General features: G+C 36.9%; 1 protein-coding gene across 1 annotated transcript in view; it reads right to left on the minus strand.

Annotated features, from left to right (window-relative positions):
- Positions 1–2,061: 2,061 nt before the first annotated feature.
- Positions 2,062–16,582, minus strand: part of MAEL (maelstrom spermatogenic transposon silencer) — a gene marked incomplete at its 5' end in the record, with an annotated part of 43,436 nt that continues 28,915 nt past the window's right edge. Inside the window, 4 exons of the mRNA XM_082438468.1 lie at positions 2,062–5,780; positions 6,323–6,398; positions 9,410–9,542; positions 10,302–10,364. Of these exons, the coding sequence (XP_082294594.1) occupies positions 5,638–5,780; positions 6,323–6,398; positions 9,410–9,542; positions 10,302–10,364 (415 nt within the window). The 3' untranslated portion in view covers positions 2,062–5,637. The remainder of the gene's footprint in view (positions 5,781–6,322; positions 6,399–9,409; positions 9,543–10,301; positions 10,365–16,582) is intronic.

The raw sequence follows: 16,582 nt of genomic DNA on the forward strand, positions 1-16,582 counted from the left end.
AAATATTTTCTCCCATTCTGTGGGTTGTCTTTTTGTTTTGTTTATGGTTTCCTTTGCTGTGTATAAGCTTTTAAGTTTAATTAGGTCCTATTTGTTTATTTTTGTTTTTATTTTCATTACTCTAGGAGGTGGATCCAAAAAGATATTGCTGTGACTTATGTCATAGAGTGTTCTGCCTATGTTTTCCTCTAAGAGTTTTATAGTGTCTGGCCTTACATTTAGGTCTTTGATCCATTTTGAGTTTATTTCTGTGTATGGTATTAGAGAATGTTCTAATTTCATTCCTTTACATGTAGCTGTCCAGTTTTCCCAGCACCACTTATTGAAGAGACTGTCTTTTCTCCATTGTATATTCTTGCCTCCTTTGTCATAGATTAATTAAGCAAAGGTGTGTGGGTTTACTTCTGGGCTTTCTATCCTGTTCCATTGATCTTTTTTTCTGTTTTTGTGCCAGTACCATACTGTCTTGATTACTGTAGCTTTTTAGTATAGTCTGAAGTCAGAGAGCCTGATTCCTCCAGCTCCGTATTTCTTTCTCAAGATTGCTTTGGCTATTCAGGGTCTTTTGTGTTTCCATACAAGTTTTAGAATTTTTTGTTCTAGTTGAGAAATGCCATTGGTAATTTGATAGGGATTGCACTGAATCTGTGGATTAACTTGGGTAGCATAGTCATTTTGACAATATTGATTCTTCCAGTCCAAGAACATGGTATATCTTTCCATCTGTTTGTCATCTTCGATTTCTTTCATCAGTGTCTTATAGTTTTCAGAGCACAGCTCTTTTGCCTCCTTAGGTAGGTTTATTCCTAGGTATTTTATTCTTTTTGATGTGCTAGTAAATGGGATTGTTTCCCTAATTTCTCTTTCTGATTTTTCATTGTTAGTATATAGAAATGCAACAGATTTCTGTGTGTTACTTTTGTATCCTGCAATTTTATCGAATTCATTGATGAGCTCTAGTAGTTTTCTGATAGCATCTTTAGAATTTTCTCTGTATAGTATGTCATCTACAAACTGACAGTTTTACTTCTTTTCCAATTTGGATTCCTTTTATTTCTTTTTATTCTCTGACTGCCATGGTTAGGACTTCAAAATCTATGTTGAATAAAAGGGGAGACAGTGGACAGCCTTGTCTTTTTCCTGATCTTGGAATGCTTTCTGCTTTTCACCATTGAGAATGATGTTAGTTGTGAGTTTGTCATATGTGGCCTCTATTATGTTGGGGTATGTTCCCTCTATGCCCACTTTCTGGAGAGTTTTTATCATAAATGGGAGTTGAATTTTGTCATAAGCTTTTTCTGCATTGATTGAGATGATCATATGGTTTTTATTCTTCAGTTTGTTAATGTAGTGTATCACACTGATTGATTTGTGGATATTGAAGTATCCTTGCATTCCTGGGATAAATCTCACTTGATCATGGTGTATGATCCTTTTAATGTAATGTTGGATTCAATTTGCTAGTATTTTGTTGAGGATTTTTGCATCTATGTTCATCAGTGATATTGGCCTGTAATTTTTTTTGTGGTATCTTTGTCTGGTTTTGGTATAAGGGTGATGGTGGCCTCATAGAATGAGCTTGGAAGTGTTCCTTACTCTGCCATGTTTTGGAAGTTTCAGAAAGTTGTTAACTGTTCTCTAAATGTTTGATAGAATTCACCTGTGAAGCCATCTGGTTCTGGACTTTTGTTTGTTGGCAGTTTGTTTTTTTTTTTTAATAGCTACTTTATTTATTTATTTATTTATTTATTTATTTTTGGCTGTGTTGGGTCTTCGGTTCGTGCGAGGGCTTTCTCTAGTTGCGGCAAGTGGGGGCCACTCTTCGTCGCGGTGCGGGGACCGCTCTTCATCGCGGTGCACGGGCCTCTCACTATCGCGGCCCCTCCTGTTGCAGGGCACAGGCTCCAGACGCGCAGGCTCAGTAGTTGTGGCTCACGGGCCCAGCTGCTCCGTGGCATGTGGGATCTTCCCAGACCAGGGCTCGAACCCGTGTCCCCTGCATTAGCAGGCAGATTCTCAACCACTGCGCCACCAGGGAAGCCCTTGTTGGCAGTGTTTAAATCACAGTTTCAATTTCAGTGCTTGTGATTGGTCTGTTCATATTTTCTATTTCTTCTAGTTCAGTCTTGGAAGGTTATATCTTTCTTAAGAATTTGTCCATTTTTTCACGGTTGTCCATTTTATTGGCATACTGTTGCTTGTAGTAGTCTCTTATGATCCTTTGAATTTCTGTGTCCACTGTAACTTCTTTTTCATTTCTAATTTTATTGATTTGAGCCCTCTCCCTTTTTTTCTTGATGAGTCTGGTTGAAGGTTTATCAATTCTGTTTACCTTTTCAAAGAACCAGGTTTTAGTTTCATTGACCTTTTCTATTGTTTTGTTCCTATTTCTGCTCTCATCTTTATGATTGATTTCCTTCTACTCACTTTGGACTTTGTTCTTCTTTCTCTAGTTGCTTTAGGTGTAAGATTAGGTTGTTTATTTAAAGGACTGTTACCTTACTCGTACAAAGAACTCTCAAAACTCAACAATAAAAAAATGAACAACCCAATCTAAAATATGTTCAAAAGATCTTGAGAGACACCTAACACACTTTAAAATTAGATTGTCTCTTTATTGTTGAGTTGTAAAAGTTCTTGATATATTCTGTACACTAGACCTTGCTAGATAAATGATTTGTAAATTTTGGGTTGGCCAAAAAGTTTGTTTGGGTTTTCCAGTAACATCTTATGGAAAAACCCAAACGAACTTTTTGGCCAACCCAATATTTTCTTCCATTCTGTGGGTTGTCCTTTTACTTTCTTAATAATGTCCTTTAACACACACAAGGACACTTTTTCTGGACTTAATTTTGATGAAGTCCAATTTACATATATTTTCTTTGGTTGCTTGTGTTTTTGGTGTCCTATTAAGAAATCATCGCCTCATCCAAAGTCATGAAGATTTACTCATATTTTCTTCTAGGAGTTGTATATAGTTTTAGCTCTCACATTTAGGTCTTTCATCCATTTTGAGTTAATTTTTGTGAATGGTTAAGGTCCAAATTCACTCTTTTGAATGTAGATATCCAGTTGTCCCAGTACCATTTGCTGAAAAGACTATCATTTCCCCCATTGAATGGTTTTGGCACAATTGTTAAAAATCAATTGATACAGATCGTTTATTTCTGGATTTTCAATTCTATTCCATTGATCTTTGTGTCTACCACTTTTAGTACTGCGTTGTTTACTGCCCCTATGAAACTGAGTTTCTCAAAGGCAGGGGCAACATCTTTACTCTTCTTAGTATTTTTAACCCAGCTGTTAGTAAAGCCTTAAAACATGCTCACTAAACAAAGTTAATCATTTAGTTTTGAGGAAAGGAATGGGAAGGAAGTTCATAAGAAAGGTGGGCTCCTTTACTCATGGAATACTTTATCATTTGATATGGAAATGAAATTCTGGCATACCTTCTCCATTACTTCCAATGACAATTATTCTAACATGTACTGAACACCTTCCTCATACAGAAATATGGGCACCGCAAAGTTTGTAATTGGGGAAAAGATGATAGGTCATGAACGCAACAGTAATTAAAAGCTGTAAGTACTGTCAGATATCACAAAGAAAATGCTACTGGAGTTGCAGCAGAAATCACCTTCAACCAGGATATGTTATCATTCATCAGGTCTTCTTGAAGGGTAGTTAATACTTTTGAATTTACTGCCAAAAGAATTTTGAAAATAGAGGAGACAGGAGTTTGAGAAGACAGCCATTTGAATTTTACTACTAATATAGTTTAGAGTTATAATTATCTCTGAAGGGAAAGACCAGTTATTCTCCTAAAATAAAGACGTGGGGCCTACTGAATTGTTTTGGTTTGACATATACCTCAAAAGTACAGCACAACCAGCAAAATTTTTAAAATACAAGTTGAATGATTAACACGGGATTAAAGTCATATGGCACAGAACAAGTCTTAGGTACCTGAGGCCATAGCTCTGAATTATAATTTTAGGCTTTCCCTCCACTTCTTTTAAAAATAGATTTATTTTATTCATTTATTTTTGGCTGCATTGGGTCTTCGCTGCTGCACATGGGCTTTCTCTAGTTGCGGCAAGCAGGGGCTACTCTTCATTGCAGTGCACAGGCTTCTCATTGCAGTGGCTTCTCTTGCTGCTGAGCACGGGCTCTAGGTGCACGGGCTTCAGTAGTTGTAGCACGCAGGCTCAGTAGTTGTGGCTTACGGGCTTAGCTGCTCCCCAGCATGTGGGATCTTTGTGGACCAGGGCTCGAACCCGTGTCCCCTGCATTGGCAGGCGGATTCTTAACCACTGCGCCACCAGGGAAGCCCTTTCCCACCACTTTTGAAGCCAACCCAATTACTGTCATGGTGATTTTGAAGAAAGATAAAATGGTCTCAAAGCTTATATATAAGATTTAAAAACCAATCTGCTAGTAGAAAATGCAGTATATAAACTTACATTCAATGACCTATTCTTTGTTTAAAGATCTGATTATCAGAAATAGATGAAAAGGAGGTGAAAGTTTGGATATGGGTAACATGGTCTTTGGAGTCAGACCTGGTTAACAATTCCTCCATAAAGTAACTATACGACCTGAATCTGAGTTCTGTGTGTGTCTGTAAAATGGAGGCACCTCCTTCCTCAGAGTGATTATTAAGGATTTTACAAGATGATATGTGTGTGTGTGTGTATATATATCCACAAAGTATGTACTCAGTAAAGGAGAATATGGTTATTAAGATAAACCAGAGTCCTATGACAGACACCAAGTGATTCTCTAGGGTTTTGAGCCAAACAGACCTAAATTAGAATGCTGTCTCTGCCACTGCCATGTATGGTCTTACTGTGGTTCCAAGTAAAAAGCGTTACTACATCTCTTCTCCTACTCCAGGGCTATATAACAGCCTGAGTAGCGAACATGAGCCAGTTTAAGTCAGTCACAAACAGGGCACATACTTGACTCAATATACATCTGCTTAGAGCTTTGTGGTCAAGTGGACCTGGAATCTGGTCACTATCTAGCCATGTTATTTGGGGAAAATTACATAATCTCTTTTTGGCTTCTCATCCTGCAAATGACTTTTGCCAAAGTCAGCATATTTCAAAGACTAAGTAGCAAAACTTTATTTTTGTTAAAGGCTGATTTTCTTAGATATTTGCAATGAAAATAGCTGCAGGTCTCAAGGGTACAGTTCCACATTTCCATAATGGAAAGAAATAGATTAAAACTATTTTAAAACCTTTCATAACAGATACTTAATACTTTATTGTGAAGAAAAGGTACCAAAATATAACATTCCCAAAAGCACAACTCTGAAAAAGCTAGTTTTATTCTTACAGGACTCAAAACTTTAATGGCATTCCCATAATACAGTCAGAAAGTAGAACAAGCCCTCAAGAAAAAAGCAAAAATGCCAAGATCTACCCCAACCACAATTATTTTTAATCTATGAAACAGAATTTCCTTACAAATTAAGTAGTTTTTATAGTAGTGACATTTATTGTTGATATGATCTGTTTAATATGACTGTAGTCAGAAGGGAAGTTGGGTCCGTTGTTCTTCCAGAAATTGAAAAAAGTATCATCATTAAGATAAGGAAGAGAAAGATTTGTATCCATCTTTTTGGGACATTTAAGGTGAGAGTGAGGTCTCACAGTTGGAGAATTTGTGGATATTGCTGGAGGAATTGGAGATGCTCTCTAGTAAGCGGATAATCCCTCTTCCCCGAACACTGCTGTTTTGGCCAGAAATTTTCACCCCAGATGGGTAGTCACCTAGGATATTAAAAATACAAGGAAAGAAATACAGCAATTTTATAGTCTTAGAGATCCCTCAATTGACTCATCCTACTGCAGGCCTTTTCACTAAGCCATGATTAAACGGATCGTCAATAGGGGAGATAGTTCTTAGAGTAAAGGCAAAAAGGCTGAACAAGAATATTCTTTTTAAGTCCTGGAAACCTTAATTGAAGTTCCTCAGGGACCACTTGAAATTTCATGTCACTCGCTTTTTTAAACTTTCCCATTTCCCCCAAAGACACCTTCATATCAAAACTATAAAACTACAGCTGCTACAAAAGTAACAGGTTTTATTTTAAATGCCCTGAACAAAATTCTGAAGAATAAATTAAATTTTATCAGTGATACAAAAATCTACATATCCAAATTAAGTGCTTATGCCAAGTAAAACTCCCAATTCAACAAGATTCTTATACCCTAAAGACAACTTAGATCATCTGTTTAAGTACCATACCCCGGGATCATAAAAAGACCCTAAACTCTTTGAGGTGCCTTCTTATTAAATATAAGATGCTTACCAGTGGGTGTGTTTGATCTCTGTTCCTGATTAGAAGAGCTGAAATGAGAGAATCCTGGACGGTGACTCCTTAGCTTCTATAAGTAACAACAACAACAACAACAAAAAAAACCAGGGGAAAACATGTTTATTTCTTATTATTGGATTATCTACTTCAAATTACTCTTTAAATACAAACTAACACCCACTTTTCCAACGTCTGATCAACTTCTGAAGAGTACTGCTGTGAAGGGGAGCAAGGGCAATCTTTGAGGGGGAAATTACAGGGTCAAGAAAGGGTTTTTTTTTTTTTAAATGAGATTATAGCAGGTTTCTTGATAAGAATGACTCAGAACAGAGAGAAACCCTGATGAAATTATGAGAGCCATGTCCTTAGGTAGGTAAGAGAATGAGATCTAATAGAGAAATAAAAGGATTGGTCTTAGATAGAAACACAGACAATTCATGCATTAAAGTAGAGTATATGGTAGATGCAATGGCAGGAATATATGGAAAACCTCTTGATTGCTTCTATTTTCTCAGAGAAGGAGGGGATACGAGCATCAGCTAGAACAAGGATGAAGGAAGAGGTGATGGAAGTCTGAAGTGAGAGAAGTTGAGAAATAACTGTCTAGGAGAGTGGGAGATTAATCAAACTAGAGAAATGGACAACTGCCAGGCAAGGTTAAGGGCTCACTTGAGGTTGGTGGTGATGAATATTTAATAACACCAGTCAGTATGGTAGTTTCTTTTCAGCCTCGGTTAGCTTCAAATGTATAACAGAGGAGGTGAGGAGTTGATTTAATCAGGGTTAGTGTTTGTCAACCAACTATGATGAAGAATGAAGGGACAGTGGAGTTCATAGTGCAACTGAGTGAAAATAATGGAGCAAGGAATCTAAGCTGGGAAGGAAGGAGGTGAAGGGCAAGGTGGGGAGAGGAGACACAAGGCTGCAGCATCTGTCTATGTGTGACTGGTACCCCTGGAGTTGTGCCATGCAGTGACCCTGCGAAGGAGGGCAGAACAGTGGAGGCATACAATGAATTGACGGTCCCAGGAGAGATCAAAGAATTGTTGGCACTGATGTACCAGAGAAAGACAGTGGTAGTCAGAGAGTAGGATGCTTGAAATTGAGATTATGGGGAGATGCCACTGGGGCCTAGAATATGATCATGGGAGTGGATACTTGATGTATGGCAGGGGACAGGATCACTGGAGAAGGGCAAATCAAGGAACTGAAATGTCAGGCAGCTGGAAGGATCATCTATGGGGAAACTGAAATCAAGAATTCTGCCAGGAATATTGTTTGATCTCCTGGCTCAGTGTTGCTCTAAGAATGAGGATGACCAACTCACGGGCCTATTGACTCCAAGAAGGGGTTATCAGGTACTACAGCCTGAATGGCATGTGATTCAAAGCCTAGGGATTTTAGGGAGAAGGCAGAAAGAAGTCTAGAGGTCACAAAGTTAAACAAGGACAACTACTTCAAATCTAAGCCCGTGATAAACGAGAAAAAAAAAAGTGTCGCTAACAGGGAAGCAGTACCTTTAGAGGACAGCCAAGTTTTAGTTACAACCAAGAAGGAAAACAGACCTTCCCAAGAGGAGGTTGAAGACATGAGATTTTGCTGATAACTGAGATTGAGAAGACCCACAAAGTTTTTCCGGAGTTGGGGAAGGCTGAAAAACAGAATCAGCCTAACAAGATGAGTGTGGGAGATAAGCAAGGATCTAGGTATCCTGAGCTTCCATAGTGACTGATGTGAACAATGAAAAGAGGGGTAATGAGACTAAATCTGGTAGTCTCAACACAGATGGTGATGATGGGGCTAAGGCAGTGTTTCTCATCCTGGGTACTATTGACATTTTAGGCTAAATAATACTTTGTTCAGGAGGCTGTCCGTACATAGTCAGGTGTTCAGCAGGCTTCCTGGTATCTATCTACCCACTGTATGCCAGTAGCAACCCCTCGCCAGCTGTGACAACCAAAAATGTATCCAAGTGTTGCCAAATATCCCCTGAAGGACACAAAATAGGTCCTAGTGGAGAACCATTGGGTTAAGGGTTAACAGTAGACAGGAGAGAGAGAAGAGTCTTGCCCAGAGATTATATGGAGAGCTCTCTTTTTTATTTTTAAAATTATCATGGAGTAAGACAGACTTCTTTGGTGTGTACATTTCTACGAGTTTTAACAAATGAAGAGATTCGTGAAACCACCATTGCAATCAGGATACAGAGCCATCCTATCACCTCAAAAACCTCCTTTCCCTTTACAGTCATATCCTCCTCCCCTAACCCCTGGGAACCACTGATATGTTCTTCATCATTATCATTTGCATTTAACAATGTCATATAAACGGAATCATACATTACATAACCTTTTGAGACTGCTGCTTTTGCTAAGCGTAAGTAATGCCTTTGAGATTGATCCTAATAGTTGTTTTATCAATAGTTCATTCCATTTTGGGGTTCCCTTTTCACTATTTTATTAACTATTTAAAAATAGAACACAGTAGATAATAAATGTTACTAAGTCAGAGATCTTAGTACTTCCATATACTGCTGCATTTAATCCTACGATGACTACTAGCCCTTATTATTATTCTTGTTCTACAGATAAGGAATCAGCACAGAAAGTTCAAATAACTTGCAGAGAGTCACACAGCCTATGTGTAGCAGAGCCTGAAGTGAAATTTAGGAATTCTAACTTGAGGGCCCATACTCTTAATTGCTATGCTCTCGGTAGTGTAGAGAGGCCTACTAGTAAGTAAATACCAAGGAGGGAAGAGGGGTGGTAGGGAAATTAGATAGCCTCTAATCAAATCCTGAATCAGGTCTTATATTTAAAATATCTACTTCAAAAATGTGTATCACATAATTTTTGGAATAAATGTTTGGATGTGTTTTGTATAAACACTAATGCTAATTTTAATTTTCTTTGTTAAGTACAGTAGGAAAATATACAAGGAAGGAAAAGGATTTTTTGTAAGATCCAACTGGATTAAAAACTGACATTCCATGAAGGATCAAAAAAAATTTTTAACAGAAGAGAGAACCAAACAAAGGCCTGATCTTGAGAGACTAGCGGCCCCCAAAAGTCAGCTCCTTACCTGGTAACGCCCTGCATCCAATACAACCATTTTGGGTGTCACACTATTGCTGGCCTCATAATCTTGAAGTGGTACATGAGCCTCTGTGAGCTGGATTCCAAAGAGAGTGGCCAGAGAATTACTGATGCAGTATCTTTAAAAAGGAATTTAAAATGCTTATTATCAGAATCTTATCTAATTCATTCTAAAAGCATTCACATTTTAAAAATTTCTGACAAAGCATGTGAGATATTATTGTAAATTGGGAAAAAAGAAATTTAGAGATTTGGAGAAAAAATGGGAATAGGTAGCAGTACATATCATAAAACTGGTCATTACTGGTAAGCAATCCTTTGATTACCAAATAAAATTTCAAATTCATTATAAGTGAATGGGAATGAGGGTAAAGAGCACCAGAACTCTCAAATATTTAAGGCAGGGAGAGGCAACACCAGCAATAGGGCTAAAACTTAGAAACACTTATGCATCCTCAGAACCAACTATCATCAGCTGTGTAAAGGGATTACCAGAGCTTCCACAGATCTGAGGCTGCAGGTACTTTCCCTACAAAATGAGGAGAAAAGGGTCTATATTTTTTGAGCACCTTCACAAGGAAGTGCTGTTCTTAATGACAGTAGGGAACTTCACTTTCCTACAGGGATCCTAGAAGAAAAAATTTTCAATAAGTGCTTCTGAAGGCTCAAATTGCTCAGGTGGTAACTACACCAGACAAGTAGTGACATGGGCAGAAGAATACAAGTAACATGATTTAAAAAACCTTTGTTTTAAAAGACACTTGTGGAAATAGAGGTAAACAGTGATGCACCCTGAATGCCAAAGCAACAACAAGCAAAGTTGCAAAGAATTCAGTGCAGAATAGAGCATTAGGAAGAAACTCCTTTCTCCAACTTACGCAATTTTCTTGCAAACAGCTAAAGCACAGAGGAGAATATCATTTTCTTCATGCCACTTGCACCTGTACAAAAAAAAAAAAGACTTTAATATCCTCATCTAACTGAAGCAGCACTGCTTATGGGTTTTTATGTGCCAGATTTCTACCTTAGTGTCAGTTTCTTAAATGATTTCAACTATTACTCAAAGATCAAGGTTTCTAATTTAACATACAAAAAGTAGATTTTTTTAAAAACAAGTTTTTAATGTTACCTCCTCTGATGCAAATTCATGATGCATTGCAAACACGCAGCTATAACAGACAGATTTTACCTTGAAAATCTATATATAGATTTATATATATATAATAGAAAATCTGTATATAGACTATAGTTAACATATACTCATTAAACACACATTTACTGAGGACATACTACTTACCAGGCATTGTCCTAGGCACTAGGGATACAGTACAGAATGAAACACAAACTCTTATGCACACAAAACTTACTTTTTAATAGGGAAGTCAGATCAAAAGATATGTAGGCATAATACCATAATAAGTTAGATGAGTTCTAAGAAGGAAAAAAACAAGAAAAAGACATGAAATGCAAGAGAAGGGTGACATTTTAGATAAGGTAGGCAGGAAAGGTGTCACTGAGAAGTGGATGTTGGAGTGAAGACCTCAGGAGGGGATGTTGGAGAGGAAATGACCAACAACATAGTTTCACGATGAGAGCCACTATAAACCTGTATATCTTTCCCCTGACTGCATAAGTCATTTGAGACTCAGAACAGCACTACCTGCATAATAGAAACCTTCCCTGAACTTAGCAAAAATCTTCACTTAGAAATTATAAACACGCTAAACAGTAAGTGTAAAAAGTCCATTATCTGCACTTGTTATTTAACTGAATGGAAGGCTATCTAAAAATAAGATTAAGAATTTCCCACTGCTTTTACAAAAAGTGATTCAATAAATATGATTCATAAAACTAACTCTAAAATGAAGGCTTAAGTTAAACCTAAATCTAAATCAAGGCACCAGTCCCTCCCACTGGGAGGCCTGCACAAGCCTCTTAGACCAGCCTCACCCACCAGGGGGCAGACACCAGAAGCAAGAGGAACTACAATCCTGCAGCCTGTGGGACTACAAACACAGAAAGTTACACAAAATGAGATGGCAAAGAAATATGTTCCAGAGGAGGGAACAAGATAAAACCCCAGAACAACAACTAAGTGAAGTGGAAATAGGCAGTCTACCTGAAAAAGAATTCAGAGTAATGATAGTAAAGACAGTCCAAGATCTCAGAAAAAAAATGGAGGCACAGACCAAGAAGATACAAGAAATGCTTTAACAAAGAGCTAGAAGATAAACAAACAGAGCTGAATAATAACTGAAATGAAAAATACACTAGATGAAATAAATAGCAGAACAAATGAAGTAGAACGGATAAGTGAGCGGGAAGACAGAATGGTGGAAATCACTGCTGTGGAACAGGATAAAGAATAAAAAGAAATGAGGACAATTTAAGAGACCTCTGGGACAACATTAAATGCACCAACGTTTACATTATAGGAGTCCAGAATGAGAAAAAATTTGAAGAGATAATAACTGAAAACTTCCCTAACATGGGAAAGGAAACAGTCACCTAGTCCAGGAAGTGCAGAGAGTCCCAGGCAGGATAAACCCGAGGAGCATGCTGAGACACATAGTAATAGAACTGACAAAAATTAAAGACAAAAAGAAAATATTAAAAGAAACAAGGAGACAAAAAAACAAACAACCCAATCAAAAAATGGGCAGAAGACCTAAAGAGACATTTCTCCAAAGAAGAAATACAGATGGCCAATAGGTACATGAAAAGATGCTCAACATTGCAAATCAGAGAAATGCAAATAAAAACTACAATGAGGTACCACCTCATGCCAGTCAGAACGGCCACCATTAAAAAGTCTACAAACAGTTAAATGCTGGAGAGGGTGTGGAGAAAAGGGAACCTTCCTACAGTTGGTGGTAATGTAAGTTGGTGTAGCCACGGTGGAAAACAGTATAGGATGTTCCTCACAAAACTAAAAATAGAATAACCATATGATCCAGCAATCTGACTCCTGGGCATATATCCAGACAAAATTACAATTCAAAAAGATACATGTACCCCTATGTTCATAGCAGCACTATTCACAACAGCCAAGACATGGAAACAACCTAAATGTCCATCAACAGATGAATGGATTAAGAAGATATGGTACATAAATACAATAGAATACTACTCAGCTATAAAAAAGAACGAAATAATGTCATTTGCAGCAACATGGATGGACCTAGAGATTATCATACTAAGTGAAGTAAGTCAGAAAGATAAAGACAAATACCATATGATATCCCTTATAGGTGGAATCTAAAATATGACACAAATGAACCTATCTATGAAACAGAAAAAACATCAGGGACATAGAGAATAGACTGGTGGTTGCCAAGGGGGAGGAGGGTTGGAGAAGGTAGGAGTGGGAGTTTTGGATTAGCAGATGCAAACTGGTGTATACACAGAATGGATAAACAACAAGGTCCTACTGGATAGCACAGGGGACTATATTCCACATCCTGTGATAAACCATAATGGAAAAGAATGCGAAAAAGAATGTGTGTGTGTGTGTGTGTGTGTATAAAACTGAGTCACTGCTGCACAGCAGTAATTGACACAACATTGTAATTCAACTTTACTTCAATGAAAAATAAATTACAATGCTTAAAAAAAAAAAAAGCAACAAGGGCAAAGCAACAAATAACATACAAGAGAATCCCCATAAGGTTATCAACTGATTTTTCAGCAGAACTCTGTAGGCCAGAAGGGAGTGGCAAGATATATTTAAAGTGATGAAAGGGAAAAGCCTGCAACCAAGAATACTCTACCCAGCAAGGCTCTCATTCAGATTCGATGGCAAAATCAAAAGCTTTACAGACAAGCAAAAGCTAATAAGAGAATTCAGCACTACCAAACTAGCTTTACAAATAAATGCTAAAGGAACTTCTCTAGGCAGAAAAGAAGAGACCACAACTGGAAACAAGAAAATTACAAATGGGAAAGCTCACCAGTAAAGGTAAACAAACATACAGTAAAGGTAGGAAATCATTCACACACAAATATGATATCAAAACCAGCAACTGTGAGAAGAAAAGAGTACAAATGCAGGATATTGGAAATGCATTTAAAATAAGGGACGAGCAACTTAAAACAATCGTGTATATATATATATATATATATATATATATATATATATATATATATATATATATACTGCTATTTCAAAACCTCACAGTAAACACAAACCAAAAGTCTACAATAGATATACACACAAAAAAGAAAAAGGAATCCAAACATAACACTAAAGATAGTCATCAAATCACAAGAGAACAAAAAGAGGAAGGGAAGAAAAAAGACCTACAAACACAAATCCAAAACAACTAACAAAATGGCAACAAAAACATACATATCAGTTATTACGTTAAATATAAATGGATTAAATGCTCCAACCAAAAGACAGACCTGATGAATGGATACGAAAACAAGACCTATATATATGCTGTCTAGAAGAGACCCACTTCAGATCTAGGGACACATACAGACTGAAAGTGAGAGGATGGGAAAAGGTATCCCATGCAGATGGAAATCAAAAGAAATCTGGAGTAGCAATACTCATATTAGACAAAATAGACTTTAAAGACTGTTACAGGAGACAAAGGAGGACACTACATAATGATCAAAGGATCAATCCAAGAAGAGGATTTAACAACTGTAAAAATATATGCAGCCAACATAGGAGAACCTTGATGTAGCAGCCATAAAAGATGAAATTGACAGCACAATTAACAGTGGGGGATTTTAACACCTCACTTACATCAATGGACAGATCATCCAGACAGAAAAATCAGTAACAAAAGACAGGCCTTAAATGTCACATTAGGCCAAATGGATTAAACTGATATTTATAGAGCATTCCATCCAAAAGCAGCAGAACACACATTCTTCTCAAGTGCACATGGAACATTCTCCAGAACAGATCACATGCTGGGCCACAAAGCAAGCTTGGGTAAAGTTAAGAAATTTGAAATCATATCAAGCATCTTTTCCAACCACAATACTAGGAGATTAGAAATCAACTACAAGAAAAAAACCTGTAAAACAACAAAAACACACAGAGGCTAAACAATATGCTACTAAACAACCAATGGATCACTGAAGAAATCAAAGAGGGAATCAAAAAATACCTAGAGACAAATGAAAACAAAAACAGGATGATCAAAAACCTATGGGACACTGCAAAAGCAGTTCTAAGAGGGAAGTTTATAATAATACAATCTTACCTCAGGAAACAAGAGAAATCTCAAATAAACAACCTTAACTTACACCTAAAGCAACTAGAGAAAGAACAAACAAAAGCCAAAGTTAGTAGAAGGAAAGAAATCATAAAGATCAGAGCAGAAATAAATGAAATAGAGACCAAAAAAAAAAAAAAACCCAGAAAAGATCAATGAAACTAAAAGTTGGTTCTCTGAAAAGATAAACAGAATTGATAAGTCTTTAGCTAGACTCAAAAAGAAAAAAAGGGAGAGGGATCAAATCAATAAAATTAGAAATGAAAAAGGAAAAGTTACAATGGACACCACAGAAATACAAAGGATCATAAGAGACTACTACAAGCAACAGTATGCCAATAAAATGGACAACCGAGAAGAAATGGACAAATTCTTAAGAAAGATATAACCTTCCAAGACTGAACTAGAAGAAATAGAAAATATGAACAGACCAATCACAAGCACTGAAATTGAAAATGTGATTTAAAAACTGCCAACAAACAAAAGACCAGGACCAGATGGCTTCACAGGTGAATTCTATCTAACATTTAGAAAAGAGTTAACTCCTACCCTTCTGAAACTGTTCCAAAAGATGGCAGAGGAAGGAAACACTCCTAAGCTCATTCTATGAGGCCACCATCACCCTTATACCAAAACCAGACAAAGATACCACAGAAAAGAAAATTAGAGGCCAATATCACTGATGAACATAGATGCAAAAATCCTCAACAAAATACTAGCAAACTGAATCCAACAATACATTAAAGGGATCATACACCATGATCAAGTGGGGTTTATCCCAGGGACAAAAAGATTCTTCAATATCCACAAATCAATAAGTGTGATACACCACATTAACAAACTGAAGAAAAACCATATGATCATCTCAATAGATGCAGAAAAAGCTTTTGACAAAATTCAACACCCATTTATGATAAAAACTCTCTAGAAAGTGGGCATAGAGGGAACATACCTTAACATAATAAAGGCCATATATGACAAACTCACAGCTAACATCATTCTCAACTGTGACAAGCTGAAAGCATTTCCTCTAAGATCAGCAACAAGATAAGGCTGTCCACTGTCTCCGCTTTTATTCAAAATAGATTTGGAAGTCCTAACCACAGCAATCAGAGAAGAAATAAAAGGAATCCAAAAAATGGATTAATTATAAAATTAATACACAGAAATATGTTGCACTTCTATATAATAACGGTGAAAATTCAGAAAGAGAAATTAAGGAAACAATCCCATTTTCCATCACATCAAAAAAGAATAAAATATCTAGGAATAAATCTACCTAGGGAGGCAAAAAACTGAAAACTGTAAGACACTGATGAAAGAAATCGAAGATGACACGAACAGATGGAAAGATATACCATGTTCCTGGACTGGAAGAATCAATACTGTCAAAATGACTACACTACCCAAGGTAGTCTACAGAGTCAATGCAATCCCTATCAAATTACTAATGGCAGATCTAGAACAAAAGATTTAAAATTTGTACAGAAACACAAAAGATCCTGAATAGCCAAAGCAATCTTGAGAAAGAAAACTGAGCTGGAGGAATCAGGCTCCCTGACCTCAGACTATACTACAAAGCTATAGTCATCAAAAACTGCTGGCAAAAAGACAGACTTATGGATCAATGGAACAGGATAGAAAGCTCAGAAATAAACCCACACACCTATGATCTATTAACCTATGACAAAGAAGGCAAGAACATATAATGGAGAAAAGACAGTCTCTTCAATAAGTGGTGCTGGGAAAACTGGACAGCTACATGTAAAGGAATGAAATTAGAACATTCTCTAACACCATACACAAAAATAAATTTAAAATGGATTAAAGACCTCAGTGTAAGACTGGATACTATAAAAGTCTTAGAGGAAAACATAGGCAGAACACTCTTTGACGTAAGTTGCGGCAATATTTTTTTGGATCCA

Source organism: Balaenoptera physalus, assembly GCF_965194825.1.
Source record: "Balaenoptera physalus genome assembly, chromosome: 1".
Lineage (NCBI taxonomy): Eukaryota > Metazoa > Chordata > Mammalia > Artiodactyla > Balaenopteridae > Balaenoptera > Balaenoptera physalus.